Here is a 15,576-nt window from a genome sequence, read left to right as displayed (position 1 = left end):
ACTGTATGCAGAAACAAGAAACTCAGTAAGATATTTTCAAATATTGATGGTATATTTTAAAAATAAAATTATTTTTCCCTCTCTACTTTTCTCCTATTCTCTTCACAACTGGGGAACAAGGTTTTTCTGAACTGTTTCTTACACAAGACTGTGATTACTAGATACTGGCTTGGACACCTTCTGAACACCAATGTACACCCTACCAATCAGCTTCTTGTTGATGTGCATCACATTCTGGTAAATCCCTTCAAATAGGGATTTTCAAAAGATGCTTCTTTAAAACACAAAAACCTTCTAAATATTTTTTCCACATTCTTTTAGTTCTATTATGCAAATTTACATTGTTACACCTACAGAGATAGTATATCGCATGTTCCATGCCCTAGCATACTCTACTGAGATTATGACAACACCATGCCAAAACCTCATAAATTAACTACAAGGCAGTATTACTCTCTAACTCTGTAACGGTGACCCCTGCTCTCGACTGCAGGAACAAGTTTAGGAGTGATGTCACGATGTGCTCTCTGCACACTAAAAAGGCAGATCAAGTTTTCTTGACAGCATAGGCTATAGACTTCCATTTATTTAATGATAAGCATGCTCCCCTTTGGCAGCAGCTTATCACTGCATTAAACTATGCTGTCATGTGCCTGGAACTGCTTACTTTGCAGAGAAAAAACCAGTACCAGAGGATGGATAGGAACCACACATTCTCTGCACTTAAGGGGTCTCTCTATCAGCAAGGGTGGGGGGGAATATATATATATAGCCCAGTAATAGGACAAACTCTGTATCTAGAATGGTAAAGATACTTCTAAAAATAGAAATGACTTCTAATTGAATTTCTGGTTCTCAAAAATGTAACCATATCATAATTAGAACAATATAGACAACACAAAAAATTCTAAAGTAATTTGTTACATATTCAAAAAAAGAAGAATGTTGAGTTACTGCAAACTATTTGAAGTAATGGTGGTGCAGAGAAAGGAAATTCTGAACAGGGAAATCCTTTCAAGAATTTTCCAAATTACCTGAAAAACAGAGCCCCAGCAACTTTACCCTAATGTTGCATAAAGGAACAGAATCAAAACAGCCTAGTAAAACAAACAAGGGATGGGAGATGGTAATGTAAGGCATTCTGCACAGAACAGAGAAATAGCAATGCAAAGGGAAATAACAAGGACTTCTCAAGTGGGACCTTCAACCATGCACTAGATTTCAGAGCCACCATGCTGTTAGTAGCCACAATGATTAGTCAGTACAGACACGAAGAGCAAAAATATAAGCATTTCAAATCTACCAACTCTAATACTAATTGTGCATTTGTCAAAATTGGTATTTTGAAGAATAAATCGGCAATCACGTGAAATCAAATTCTGGCTAACACCAGAAGAGATGTTACAGGAAGACAAAAGGACATGCATTGGATGAAACATTCAAACCCATACTAATACATCTCATTCCTCACCCCAAATACACACCTGTGTTGCCTTCTGTTTTAGTTCAGCCTCAAGTGCAACCACAGGTTCAGGACAGTATAGTAAGCACAGTACGCCAGGCAGCAGACCCACCTGCTGGCTCAGGTAACCTCTGTGCACATTGTCCAGACCCCGTCTGTCCCTAGCTCTTAATACTGGACACACTCAAGGCTTGTTGGTGCAGTGACCACACCTTCCTTTCCCCACTGGGAACCTTGTGAAGAAATATACTTAAACATGACCCACACTTTATGTATGTGAGTAGAACTCAAACTCCATGGGCCTACTTACTCAAGTGCTTGCCTACGTTCAAGTTAAGCACTTTGCTGAATTTCAGCTTACAGTTCATAAAGATCTGAACATGATCAACCAATCTGTGATCCATGCTCTTACAGTTGGCCATGAATTTTTCAGCATGCATTGTGAACAATGCCAATCCCAGTGCTGGCATACAAACACATTCAAAAAGTGCAGCTCACAAACACGAAATGTAAACAGTCATACAGGCATGGCAAGAACCAGATGGGTTGTGAAGTGTTTCAGCTGCAGGCATGCTCAAGTTCCCAGAGAACGTTCTCATTGTGGTGACTGCCACACTTTTGCAACATCAGGAGTTGTTGCACAGCAAGCCCATTCACTGAATGAAGGGGAAAAAGAATTTCCCTAAACAAACTTTGTGAAAAGAATGATGTGCATGCATGCACGTGTACCCTTTGTGCACAGAGGTGGATTCTTATCCATCTTATGTGCACAGAGAAGTTCTTATCTTCATCAGTCACCAGTCATTTTAGACAAAAGAAATCAAACTCCCTTCAGACACATATTCCTAATTTTCACTATCCTTAGATTCTACTTTGTCAATCTACTTTAAACCTATTAGGACTCATAAAACTTCTTGCTTTTGCAGAAAAGAAGTGTGCAAGGAAATCGTGAACTCCAGAACTCAGAGGTTTCTGTAAGAGGAATTCTAAAGCTCTTTTGCAGGTGTGCTTATGACAAGATGAATGTGTATGACCTTTTACTGACAGACTTTTGTTAAAACAGTATCATGTCACTACTTGGAGAACATTTTCTCCTCTACAAACTAATGAACCAGCTAGTTTTGAATACTCATGCTTTCTTCCTTTCCACATTAACTGAGTTAAATTGTGCTTCCATTCAGGGAGAAAAAAAAAACCAGTGCCTAGCCACATCAGGGAGAACCTGAATTAATCCCTTGATTTTTGCATTCACCATGTAAGTAGAGGGAGGACAAACAGAATTGTATAGGGGATTGAGTTTGTCTGCTTTTTTTCCAAACCAGAAATTAATTTTCTAGATAACAATGTAAAAAAGTTATTTAAAAATACCTCTCACCCAGTGAATTTGGAATACAGTTTGGTAAGCTAGATAATTGCTTTGGAATTTAAAGACCATCTTGCTATTTGAAAGCAATGTAATGACAGCACAGTACAAGCAGCTAAAGGCAGCTTTCCTCCTCTTCTGTATCCCCAAAACCTCTGCACTGACATTGTGCTCCCTTCTGTCTTGTCCTGAAGAGTATTGTGATAAACCCCTTCACAGAGATTTTGTCACTATCTGTGCACAGCACTTCCTAGAATTTCTGCTGAGGCTGCAGGTCATCTCCAAAGTGGGCTTTTACACCCTTGAGACGTCTCTAAGTTGTGCAATGGCAGGGCTGAATGTAGTTCCACTTCTGATTTCAGTAAAAAACACGATGTACCAAGTTTTGCCCACTTGACTGGCAAAACAGCCAAGCTAATAGACATGAGGTCTCTGTCTTTCGTTGCCTGTTTGTTCAGTGGGACCTTCAGTGTCCTGTGTACCTGCTTGGTGTATGCCAGAAATAAACTAAGGGTATAATTTATGCAAGTTTTACCTGGGGGGCCAACAGGACCCGGAGGTCCTGGAGATCCAGGTGGACCTTGACCACCAATGCCGGGGATGCCTGGTGGGCCTGGGAGTCCTGGTGGTCCACTTGGTCCAGGGTCACCTAAAAGAGCACTCTCGTTTAGTTAAATAGTGAACTCCGTTCAGAGATACTTGCTTTCAGAAGCAGAGTGCCTGCACGTTGTACTTGAAATCTCATCCTTGCATGCAAACAAATATGGATCTAACACAGGAAAAAACACTCTTCAGAGGCTATTTCTGAAAGCCAGAGATTTGTCCTCACTCTATGTGGAATGCATGCAGTTTACATTTATAGGCTACACAGAGACATGTTACTGCATCATAGTCCACATCTAACTCAACAGATGCTCTCCAGCAAACCAGGCATGCTCTGCAGTTCAATACAGACAATGATTAACAGCAGGAATTCATGAATTGCTAACCCTCTGCACGTTGAAGCACAGTGCATCTAAATGACAATTATTCTATTGAAAAAGTTTTACCCACACGTTAACAGGATTTGTCTTTAGAATACAGGCTTTCAGATACTGACCCACAGATTGGTATTTACTCCCTTGCTGGCTTGTCTTTTGAGAACACAAGTTTCCATTTACACAGGTATGTCTGATGTGGAAAAATGGACCCTGAAGTAATTGCTCTAAAGTCAGCACTGCTTGTATTTAACTGCCATATGACTCCCAGCACATCTACATTTTTTCAAGTTCCATAGGGAACAGAAAAGGGGAGAGTTCTTGTCGTGGTTTAACCCCAGCCAGCAACTAAGCACCACGCAGCCGCTCACTCACTCCCCCCCCATCCAGTGGGATGGGGGAGAAAATCAGGAAAAGAAGTAAAACTCCTGGGTTGAGATAAGAACGATTTAATAGAACAGAAAAGAAGAGACTAATAATGATAATGATAACACTAATAAAATGACAACAGTAGTAATAAAAGGATTGAAATGTACAAATGATGTGCAGGGCAATTGCTCACCACCCGCCGACCGACACCCAGCCAGTCCCCAAGCCGCGAATCCTTGCCCCCCCCCACTTCCCAGTTCCTAAACTAGATGGGACATCACATGGTATGGAATACACTGTTGGCCAGTTTGGGTCAGGGGCCCTGGCTGGGCATGAGAAGCTGAAAAATCCTTGACTGTAGTCTAAACACTACTGAGCAACAACTGAAAACATCAGTGTTATCAACATTCTTCACATACTGAACTCAAAACACAGCACTGTACCAGCTACTAGGAAGACAGCTAACTACATCCCAGCTGAAACCAGGACAGTTCTCCATACCTTTGGGCCCTGGAGTTCCATCAAAACCTGCCCGTCCTGGGAGACCAGGGTTTCCTGGGAAGCCAGGGTCACCCTTAGGTCCTTGAACTCCTTTTGTGCCTGGTGGTCCGGGGGGTCCGGGGGGTCCTGGAACTCCAAATCCACGATCCCCCTGTAACAAATTAACAAATTTTTTAAAAGGGGTTTTTCTGAATTTAGCCTCCCCTAAAAATGTTAAAGTAACAAAGAAAAAAATTCCCCCCCCTCTTAGAGTTCAATTTCTTTTTTCCTACCCTCACTCAAACCTCAAGTAGAGAACGTGACTTCCCTGCCATCAGAAGCTGACAACAAGAGGTGAAATCCTCCCCACCAACTTCCCACTGCCACAGAAGAACCTCTAAGAAAGTGAATTTTTGTATTAAACAAGCAAACACAGACCTTCTGTCCTGGGAAACCAGGTGGTCCAGGAGGTCCATCTAGACCAGGGCGACCTGGAGTTCCTGGAGCTCCGGGAGGGCCTGGAGTCCCTGGGAAACCTACACAAGACATGGAGGTTAGGGCAGCGAAGGGGACACCAGAAAGCATTAGAACAACTCTTCCAGAAATGCTTAGGGCCCATGAAAAGTAATCTCTGAAAAGAGGTCCTGTGCTAGCTCAAGCATACTTGAGGAGTACTCATTTGGCTGAGATAACTTTTGAGTATACAGTCTTTGCCACAGAGGATCTCTGGGACTCCTCTCAGAGGAGGGCAACTCCCCATGCTGTGTGCCCTAACAAAAATTATGAACAGTTTACAGCCGAAACGTCTTGAGGCAGCATTCAGAGATCATTTATTGATTCAAGCTCAAACATTCATCATTTCTCAAAGTTTTACATTTACTTCTGTGCTCTTGGTTTACTGAAAAATGTAAGTTCAGTGAACAGAGGAATAAGAGCTCAGCAGGTTTTTTTCCTGATACTTCTGAAACTATTATAAAGATGTATAAAATCAAGACAAACATTTTTTTAAGGATTCCAGAGACAGAAATCAACTCACTAGGAAAAAGCAAAGAGACACAACTAAGTCCCCTCTTCCAGCCAGTACAATACAGTAACATGGCTGTAAACACACCTTTTGGGCCTGGTGGGCCTGGTAGTCCAATGCCAGGAATACCTGGCTCTCCCTTTGCACCTGGGATGCCTGGTAAGCCGCGCTGACCTGGCTGACCAGGATCTCCTGTAAAAAGAAGAAAATCAACATAGTTATCAAGAATCAGTCAGAATAAAAAGCTCTTGGAATTCCCTGGATATCTAGTTGCTGCTTTACCTGGAAGACCTGGGTCACCATTTCTTCCTGGAGGACCAGGGGGGCCAGGAACTCCTGGCTCTGTAATAGTCTGGCCAGGGTCACCTTTTGGACCTAAAACCAAAAAGAAGAAATATGTATCACTCAGTAGGAGTTTATTTTCTGTTTTTCTTTGAGCAGAAAAAGATGCTAGCCACATCCCAAGCTTACAAAGAACTTAAACACCAGCAACACTTTACCCTATAGGCTATCTGCCTCTGAGCCGCATACAGCACTTACAGGCTTAGAAGCATTGTTTAGACAGTTTTCTTGAAATGGTTTTTTTTTTTTTCTAGCTTTCTCCTAGGTACAATCATGCAGATATTATTTTCCATAGCTGACACTAGCACAACTTGATCAGGATCTGTGCAGTGGGCAAGAAAGTAACAAAAGCAAACTTGTTCAAAGCAAACCCTTGTTTTCAAAACCTGTTGTAGTTGCAGTATTATTAAGCATAAACCAGATGGTAGTTACAATGCATTTCCACTATAGTCAGTGGAGAAGGAGGAACTTCTCTAGAGGTCACAGCAGAAGGGTGAGTAACATATAGTAACATAGCACAAATTCTGCTCACTCGCGATTCTGTGATGACCTTCAATAAGGGAGCTTATAAATACCAGGTCTTACAACGCCTTTGGGAAAAACTTAAAAGCAGCATTATGTTCTGACAACTATCTGGAGCAAAAGAATAAAACTTGATTTTACAGCTTTCATTCTATAGCACACAGAGACCAACTCACCAGGAACTCCAGGGGGCCCTGGACGGCCTGATACACCTTGGATGCCTTTTTCACCAGGTGAACCTTGTGGACCAAAACCAGGAGGTCCAGGAAGTCCTTTGTCTCCAGGAAGACCTGGTATTCCTGGATCACCTGGAATACCCATCTCTCCTTTGAATGCAACACTGCCCTGAAAAAAGGGAGAGCAGAATGGGAAAGAGGCACATATATTTACTAGCAAAGGACTGAAGTTTTTCATTGCTTCTGTTTTGAAACTCTTTGGCAGTTTCCATCCTTGTAGGTCTCAAGGCCATTAGCTGCCTACATCTTACTAACATGGTAGAGAGAAGGACTAAACCTGGCTACTTAATTCTTCACACTGCATAGGTGAAATGTAGACAATGGCAGAAAGTACCATCTGACACTACTCCAGAGAAGTCTCAGCTTATTTTTAGGGGCATTGACAGATTCATGTCACCACTAGATTGGCACCTACTGAAGTGAATTAGTGTTAGTCACATTCAGAAAAAAGTGCATATGTCAGTCCTCTTATCAGCACTATGCCAAATACATCCAGGTCTTCCCAAAACATCTGTCCAATCAAAGACAGCATAAAATGGAACTCACAGGTTCCCCTTTAGGCCCAGGTAGACCTGGCAGTCCATCTCGTCCAGGAGTGCCATCTATGCCAGGAAGACCCGGAGGTCCTGGGAAGCCAGGGTCTCCTTTGTCACCTTTCATTCTTGGTGAAGTCAGGACATCCCCTGGGTCTCCTTTAGCACCAGGTCTCCCAGGAGCACCTGGGGACCCTGGAAATCCCTGAGGGGGAAGAAAAAAAAAAGAAAAAAAAAAAGGCATTTTAGTTTTTTCTTTCAGTCCCTCTCTGAGTTTATAAGATATATATGTATTTTATATATATATCTCATTTATTAATTATTATATATATTTATAAGATATAAGAATAATGCATTCAAGCTAGTTATGGACAAAAAAGAAGTGTTAAACAAGAATTCATATCTGCTGTGCACAGAACTACCAAACATGCAAGACAAACGAGACACTATTTTCCCACCAGAACATAACACCACCACTTACTGGTGGCCCTACAAGGCCAGTTAATCCAGGAAGCCCCTTTTCACCTTTTGGTCCAGGAAAACCAGGAGAACCTGAGTAGTGCAGAAAAACATAAAAGCAAAACATAAAACTGTAGAAGCTGTAAATATCAAGCATGCTGTTTGCATAAGATAATATCTAAGTTGTTTTAAAACCAGGCAAGGTTTAGTCTGGTTTTTTTTGAAAGCTTGATTTTATTTGAGCAGAACAAAATTTGCAAATCTAAGTTAAATCAGTAGTGTCAAAAAATGTCACACTTTTTAAAAGCTCCAGCTCCTCTATCATTTCAGGATTAGCAAGTAGTAAAAGTTAATTTCTCACTTTCAGATAAATAAACCATAAACCTTCAATATGCAGAATGCTTGCAAGTCTGTCTTTGATAATTTTTGTTTTGAAAGACTAGATTTAAAAAAATGAGTGATTGTTTTGCACATATCCAGCCTGTTTCTTCCTAACACTCCCCAATTGTGCAAAAAGGACATGCACCAACTATATACCGGAGCCAGCAACTGTGCATCTGAATTTTTAAACAATACACAGATCTATCATTAGCATTATACACAGATACTCAGATACAAAAATGACTTTATGGAATATATTAAGCAAAATAGTGAAGACTACAGCCTTACCTGGACTACCTGGAGGTCCTGGTGGTCCTCTCTCCCCAGGAGGCCCAGTTACTCCAGTTCCTATGCAATTGAAGCATGTGTCTCCTTGATCACCTAAAAAGATTTGCATTGAAAAAGCATACTTGAACACAACAGCAATTGTTTTCCTTCTACTGATCTATAATACCAAGTCTAAAATGACTATTTTATGTAATTATATGATCACTTCAATATTACAAGGTTTCCCTCATGAAAGCCAAACTGAAGCTTTTTGGTTGCTAGGAGTCAGACAACCAATATCAGATATGATTAGAATTTATTTAGGATAGTGCAAAAGAAATGAAAACAAAAAAAATGCTTTCAATAATAAAAAATAAAACTGGACTTTTTTTCCTCAGCAAAAGAGTCCTCTTCTAAAGCAGATACTTGACACTTCAAAACTACAACTCTAAAACACATACATCAAAATCCCAAACTTTAATTAAACTCCAAGAGTGCAAAATAAATACTGGGAATGTTTCATTGATTTGACAATAGGCTAAACTTATTTCATTAAAAAAAAAAAAAAAAAAAAAAAAAAATGTTTTCAGGAAGGTTAGGACTTTCCTTCACACACAGACTTTTCTGACATTTGTCAATCTAGTATTTAAGCACTTCATTTAGGTTAATTAATTAATCTTTACAATCTCCATAAGAAAAAAGACTTCTGTTTGAAAGGAGTACAAAATTAAGTGAGATGCCCAAAGTCATCTAGGATGTCCATGGTTGAGCTAGGAAAAGATTCTCACTTACCTATATCGGCATCCTCATTGCAAGGTTGTCTTTTTGGAAACAAGGACACACATTAAAGACGTCTTTCTTTTGTTTACCAAACAAACAAACTCATTGTAGATTGACCAACTCAAATTAGGAATCTTGCATTTATAATTTCAATGTTGCTTTCCATAAAAAATGTCAAATTTATTCATGAAGTAAATATAAAGCTATTCTTCACATAGAGTTGGCAACTGCTGTTACAAAGCACTTTGTTTCTATCTACCTGGGAGGTACACATAAACCTGAAGCTCCATTTTACTTTAATCATGATCCATGCTAGGCCCTAGCATTGGTTGTACCCTCAGTCACTTCGAGATTCCTGTGCTTTAACACTAGATGAGGGACTATCCTTTTCCCAAACAAAACAGCTTTCTTACTCAGAAACAGAAAATACCTGCACTCAACCCTACTGGGAAGAGACACTGTTTATCCTTATTTAATACAGGCTTTACATTGTTTAAAGAAGTTTTGAGAAAAAACAAGATAGCCATGACACTGTACCTTTTTGGCCTCGCTCCCCCGTAAAGCCTTGTTGTCCTGGAATTCCTGGAGGACCTGGTGGCCCCTGCTCACATAACCCTTCACCTAAGGAGAATTGGGAGAGGTTTCATGATCAATTTGTGTTAGACTGACAGCAGCACCGAATACGTGTATTCAGTACAAAAATGTACTTCCTAGTATTTGTGTGGATATTCTAGTATACCCACACAATCACAGACAAACATTTTGGCAATTCAGACAGAGGATTGCTAATGAAAACCCACCAATGTAATCCAAACTTAAAAGGAAACAATCAGTGATGTTACACAACAATCATCAGTTCTCCTTTACAACCTCAACTATCTCCCACTACTTCCCACAGCCTACGCAATTCCACCTCTACACTACATTCTGCTATACAGCCTCGTATCATAAAAGCAAGTGTATGAAATATCATCAGTGAGGGGACTTAAGATGCCAGTGCCATCTAGATACCAAATTCCTCCCTGAACCATGTTAGCCCCACTCCACTACAGCTTTCCAGTTCTCATATTCCATCTCCTATTCCCTACTTCCTATATACCAAAAAGGAGCTAAGAGCCTTCATACAAAGTGTCCATTCCCAAGCTAATTTGGTGCGGTTGACACAGTAGAATATTTATGAACTTAAACTGGAATTCTGTGAAAAATTACTCCTTTGACTCTCCTGGTATCACAACTCTTACTAGGGCATAGTTCCTCCAAACATTTATTATATCATATCATGAAAGCTAAATTTACTCAAGACAGTGTCAAACTGGTTACCTCCTGCTTTATGCACAAATTTTAATGTAACTTTTGCTAGTTGGATTAAATAGGATGTAACATAAATTGGAAAAATACTTCATTTTGTATATCTGGGTCAAATCTCCTTGGCCCTGGAGGACTCTCATTATCATATGAGTTAGCACAAAGGTCCCTCAAGTTTCTTCTCCAGTCTAGCTGAATCTCACAGGTAAGTCACAGCAGGGCTCACTTGAGGTCTATGTGGTTATCACTTACCAGGAGGAACAGATGGTGCAGGTGGCCCTGGGGGACCTGGTGGTCCTGGAGGTCCTCGTGGTCCATCAAGTCCTGGTTGCCCAGGAATAGAAACACCAGGTAAACCTGGATCTCCCTTCTGTCCTCTCTCACCAGGTAAGCCAGGTGGGCCAGGTGGTCCAACAGTAGTGATGCCTAAGATGGGAAGAACTTAGTTCCTTGATAGCTCAAAGGTTTAAATCACTTTTTCACAAGGATGCCAATGATATATGAAGAATAACATGCTACAGATAAGACTGTGTATTTCCATGTAAGTACTCCATAACAATTCTGTTATGGAATCAAACTACATGTTGATGTGCAGTGTTTGACATACGCACTTTTGCATTTTCAGAGATTTTTGTTTGAAAAATTGACCTGAGACTCAACAACTAAATTTATGAAGGAAAAAAAATAATAAAACAGGACTAATGAAAGGAATTACTGATGGAAAAAAGAACATTTACAAGCTGTAACATTAGAATCATAATGTTCTTCTCTGTGCATGTATAAGGCAAATACAGGTGTCACCGCTCGCTCCCATTGTAGACTTAAATCATCTCCTCCTTTAGTACTGGCCAATGTACAGCAGACACTAGGTTTGATGGCCAGGTGCCAGACTTCTGGTACACAATACTTTCTCTGTGTAATCAATGGATAATGTATGTTATAGGCAAGTGATATGAGATGAATTACCCCTCAGACCATTAAGCTAGTATGTGTTTGACAGCCTTGATGATTAGCATCCTTCTGTACACCACAGCAGGGGCAATGAGTGTTCAGAATTCCTCATATTATCCCCATAAGCTAAGGGCCACCCTTCAAGCTCAAAGGTAGCTCTAAATAGTTCTACTTTCACTTTCTACTCAGTCCATCTATCAAAAGGAGTGTGAAAAGACTGTGAAGCTAAATAGCCATCCATGTATTTGAGTGTACAACTTATTTTAATGCTTGTACTCCTACCTGGAGAACCTGGCAAGCCAGGTGGGCCCGGCCTACCAGAGAATCCACGCTCCCCTTTGGCTCCTGGAAGTCCTGGCAATCCTTTGCTACCTTTTGGTCCCACTGTTGCATCAATGCCTGGTCTTGAAATGACCTGTAAATGTTTCATGTTCATGTGAAACAACTTGCCAAGAAAAAAGTCACTCAACAGTAAAGAGATGTGAGGGAGGAGAAGTTCAACATACTTCAAACCTTATACAAATGACAGGATGCTTTTCCCACTCCACTGAATTACCAGGTAAAATTCCAGTAAAGCGCACTCCCCAATAGGAAGCACTTTTACTGCCAAGCCAACATGGTTAGAAAAGACTTCAGTGAAGCTGACTGAATTTCTGCTGGTCTGAGGTTATTGTCTAGCCTTGTGTTTGTAACCTAGCAAATCCTAGAGCACAGAATCTATCTTGAAAGAAGGAAACAATCATTTCTATTAGTGAATATATGAAATCTTTACTGGTTCCATTATTGTTCTATCTGGAGATGGGACTAACGGTCACCCAAGAACTATGATGAAACAACACTGTCAACCAAATGCAGAAAGAAAAGGATCAGCAACTTACAATTCCAGGAGGACCAGGGGGACCAATGTCACCTTTTTCACCCTACCAATGAAATTAAGAGCATTTTTCATACTGCGCATTGGTACACAAGAAAGTTATTGCAAATATTCCCCAACACTGTAATAGCATAGGCAATTCAATTACTACTCAGCCAGAACTGAACTCAGCTATGGCAGATTTTCAAGCTACTATAGCAATAATGACAAAAAACCTGGCATACCTTTTCACCATCTCTTCCTGGAGCACCATTTATTCCAGGCCCACCAGGTAAACCCTTCAAGAAAAGAGAAAGATAATCACACCCAGATCTTCTCCATATCAGAAGAAAAGCTTATAAGGAGTCTGCTTAGATTAGAAATGTATGAGTTACTCACATCCCTACCAGGCTGACCAGGTTCTCCATCTTTGCCAGGCTTTCCCTTCAAAGACATAAACACACATTGAAATAAAATGCTTCAGTGGTGAAGAATTCTTATGGAAATTGTTATTTATTTCTCATTTTTCAATAAAACAAATTTTCTCTAGAATGCAGTCCTTGTGACAAATATGTCAAAGGCATCAACTAAGTATAATCAATGGAGTTATCTAAACTGAGGTTTTCATGTTGAAAACCAGAGCTCAAAACCATGACAAGTCTCAAAGAAATGTTGTGTGAATACAGCACAAAATGATCTCCAGTTAACTATTGCTGATTCACTGTGTTTAACAACCCTGTTTATTTTAACATTAGAGAAGTCCTTTATTTGGAAATCAGATCCTAACTCCCTAAACACTAGAACATTACATTTAATTAGGAAATTAATATAATGTGACCAGTGAAATGAAATACAAACATTTCTGTGTTTGAAACTCTCCTTTAAACCAAATGCCATTTCCTGAAGAATAGTATCAACAAAAATATAAAGCGCAGTTCTGCTCAAAAAAGTGACTTCTAAAAACCATATATTCTTGCTGAACAGATTTGCTATTGCTGCAACAAAAGTAGTGCAAGCTCCACTTTTTTCCAGACCATTCACTGCGTAAGACAAATAGAACTCTATTGTTAGCATTACAGAAGCAGCATGTATGGGGGACACCTGCTGGAACATAACTAGAACAGGTGATTAAGTTTCACCACAGTGCCAAGATCAACTCTCAGACATTAAGTTGATAATAAGACCTGACAGATAAAGTCTATTGGAGTATAATGTGATTTGTGAATTCTTTATTATTAGTGATGAGTTCTGATTCTCAAAAATGAGGTTATAAGATTTCCTGTGAATTTGTGGAACTACCTGTTTGATTACATATACTGGCATTTTTATGAGTATATCTGAAATGGGTTTGAGCCACACAGAATCATATGGAGCCCTAAAAGGCAGTTTTAGAGTAACTTAAACTGCACTTTAAGTATGCAACATGCCCAAATTCAGAGTAATTAAAAAAAAAAAATTGGTAAACAAGCTTTCAGCAATAGGCATCTGCCATATCCCCTCAGGACTTTTATCCTTTCAGATCTTTGCAAATTTACGTGGTTCCCATTTACTTTTGCAGAGAGAAGCAACTTGGAAAATACAATTAAAAAACAACTCAAAATATAATGAGAATTTTGGCTTTGTAAATCTGCCTCATTTATTATGTTCCTTAAAGAAGGCAAATCAAAGCCCTCCTATAAAGCTCAGCAACTAAGAAGAATTTTATCTAGAATACCAAACATTTGTTTCCATTGTATTTATTTCCTATGGAAACTGGAAAACCTATTACCAACATGTTTCTAAGCAGTGTTTATATATTGTCCAATTTAGCTGAGCAAGTCTTGTGTTTTGGTGTTCGAAGGTGTCCATTATGTTGATGAAACTATGGGTTCAGTAGCTGTGAAATTGAAAAAACAGAATGTTTGAGCTAGTAGCAACTTGACTTTTCTTTGCTCGTCCAGCCCATGTTATTTTCATCCTATTTCTTAGCACTTCTGTGATCTTCCTCAGCTTTTCGGAGTTGTGATATCCAAGTAAATTTAAATTCCAGGATGGATTTGAGTCTAGACAGGAACAAAGTGACTTATGCTATCCTTAGATGCAGCTATCCTGACTCATCCCCTCCCCAGATAGCACATAAAATGAAATAGCCTCTTGGGAAATAACAAATGGACTTTTGGTCTTAATGCAGTGTTCAGAGACTTGGTTTTGTGACTCACCTCACAAGTAAACCCACTGAGAATGAGTTTACATAGAACAGCTTAAATATATACCAATCTCATGCTGCTTGGCAACCCAGTACATAGCAAACTGAAAGAGGACCCTCTCTAAAAGGAAAGGGAAAACTGCTGCTTCAGTCAAGCAGCCCAACAACTTTGAAGAAGATTTCCACGCGTAACTAGATAACATCATTCAAATTATTTTCTCCTGCCCCCAAAACCAAGATCTACATGTAGATAATTCTATCAGAAAGCACCAAGAGATCCATAGCTAGAAGCACTTTCATGAATCAGATGCGTCATCTACTAGTTTGCCAGGTTATGGAAAAAAAAAGGAAATCTCTTACCCAGAGGCTGATGGCCCCACCTGAATTCAACATTTGCTCAATTCTCAAAGATAACACTGATTGGAAAGATAAATGTTTGGTTAAACAGACTACTTACTCTTTTGCCTGGTTCTCCTTGCTCACCTTTTTCACCTTTTACGCCACCGGGAAGACCCTGGACATACAAACATCATCTTAAACTGAGCCCACAAGCCAGAGTAGAATGAATTTACAGTTCCTACAGATGCAACAAAAAAAGAACTAAAAGAGGTCTACTCACAGGAGGGCCTTGTGGCCCAGGAAGTCCTGGTGGGCCTGGATCACCTGGAATACCCTGTCAAGCATGGGGAAAGAAAAAGAGGATTAAAGCCTCCATCACTCCCTAGTAGCTCAGTTGATTATTTTTTTTTTTATATATAGAATCTTTTTTTGCTGTCATTTAGATTTCCAAGTACTTTGAACAGTAAAGGATCATATTTATTCTTTCTGTGTGGAACTTCAAGTGCATCTATAAATTTTATTAACTGCTTATCCTGTTTATTTAGATGATTCACTCCACTAAGACACAACTGCCTCCTGCGTGCACTGCAGCTGGTTTGGTGGCCTGCAGCTGCTATACAATAATAAAAAGAAGGAAGAAAAAAAGGAAAGAAAGAAAGAACAAATGCCAGATCCTGCTGAAATTACAGGAGCAACAGTCATTAGGTGACTGGTAATTGCTGAAGTTGTGAGGCCATCAGGATCAATA

The 15,576-nt window shown here is 39.8% G+C and overlaps 1 protein-coding gene across 1 annotated transcript in view; it reads right to left on the bottom strand.

Annotated features, from left to right (window-relative positions):
- Positions 1-15,576, bottom strand: part of COL4A5 (collagen, type IV, alpha 5) — a 50,503-nt gene that overhangs the window by 25,043 nt on the left and 9,884 nt on the right. Inside the window, exons 13-29 of the mRNA XM_010569147.1 lie at positions 15,109-15,162; positions 14,947-15,003; positions 12,704-12,748; positions 12,550-12,603; positions 12,330-12,371; positions 11,734-11,866; positions 10,753-10,926; positions 9,733-9,816; positions 8,437-8,529; positions 7,790-7,860; positions 7,322-7,513; positions 6,716-6,884; positions 5,958-6,050; positions 5,763-5,867; positions 5,090-5,187; positions 4,673-4,823; positions 3,361-3,474 (exon numbers count right to left, since the gene is read on the bottom strand). Of these exons, the coding sequence (XP_010567449.1) occupies positions 3,361-3,474; positions 4,673-4,823; positions 5,090-5,187; positions 5,763-5,867; positions 5,958-6,050; positions 6,716-6,884; positions 7,322-7,513; positions 7,790-7,860; positions 8,437-8,529; positions 9,733-9,816; positions 10,753-10,926; positions 11,734-11,866; positions 12,330-12,371; positions 12,550-12,603; positions 12,704-12,748; positions 14,947-15,003; positions 15,109-15,162 (1,729 nt within the window). The remainder of the gene's footprint in view (positions 1-3,360; positions 3,475-4,672; positions 4,824-5,089; positions 5,188-5,762; positions 5,868-5,957; positions 6,051-6,715; positions 6,885-7,321; positions 7,514-7,789; positions 7,861-8,436; positions 8,530-9,732; positions 9,817-10,752; positions 10,927-11,733; positions 11,867-12,329; positions 12,372-12,549; positions 12,604-12,703; positions 12,749-14,946; positions 15,004-15,108; positions 15,163-15,576) is intronic.

This window comes from Haliaeetus leucocephalus, unplaced genomic scaffold, assembly GCF_000737465.1.
Source record: "Haliaeetus leucocephalus isolate CR32 unplaced genomic scaffold, Haliaeetus_leucocephalus-4.0 Scaffold262, whole genome shotgun sequence".
NCBI lineage: Eukaryota > Metazoa > Chordata > Aves > Accipitriformes > Accipitridae > Haliaeetus > Haliaeetus leucocephalus.
Note: the sequence above shows the minus strand (reverse complement) of the source record. Positions and strands in the feature narration are given on the sequence as shown.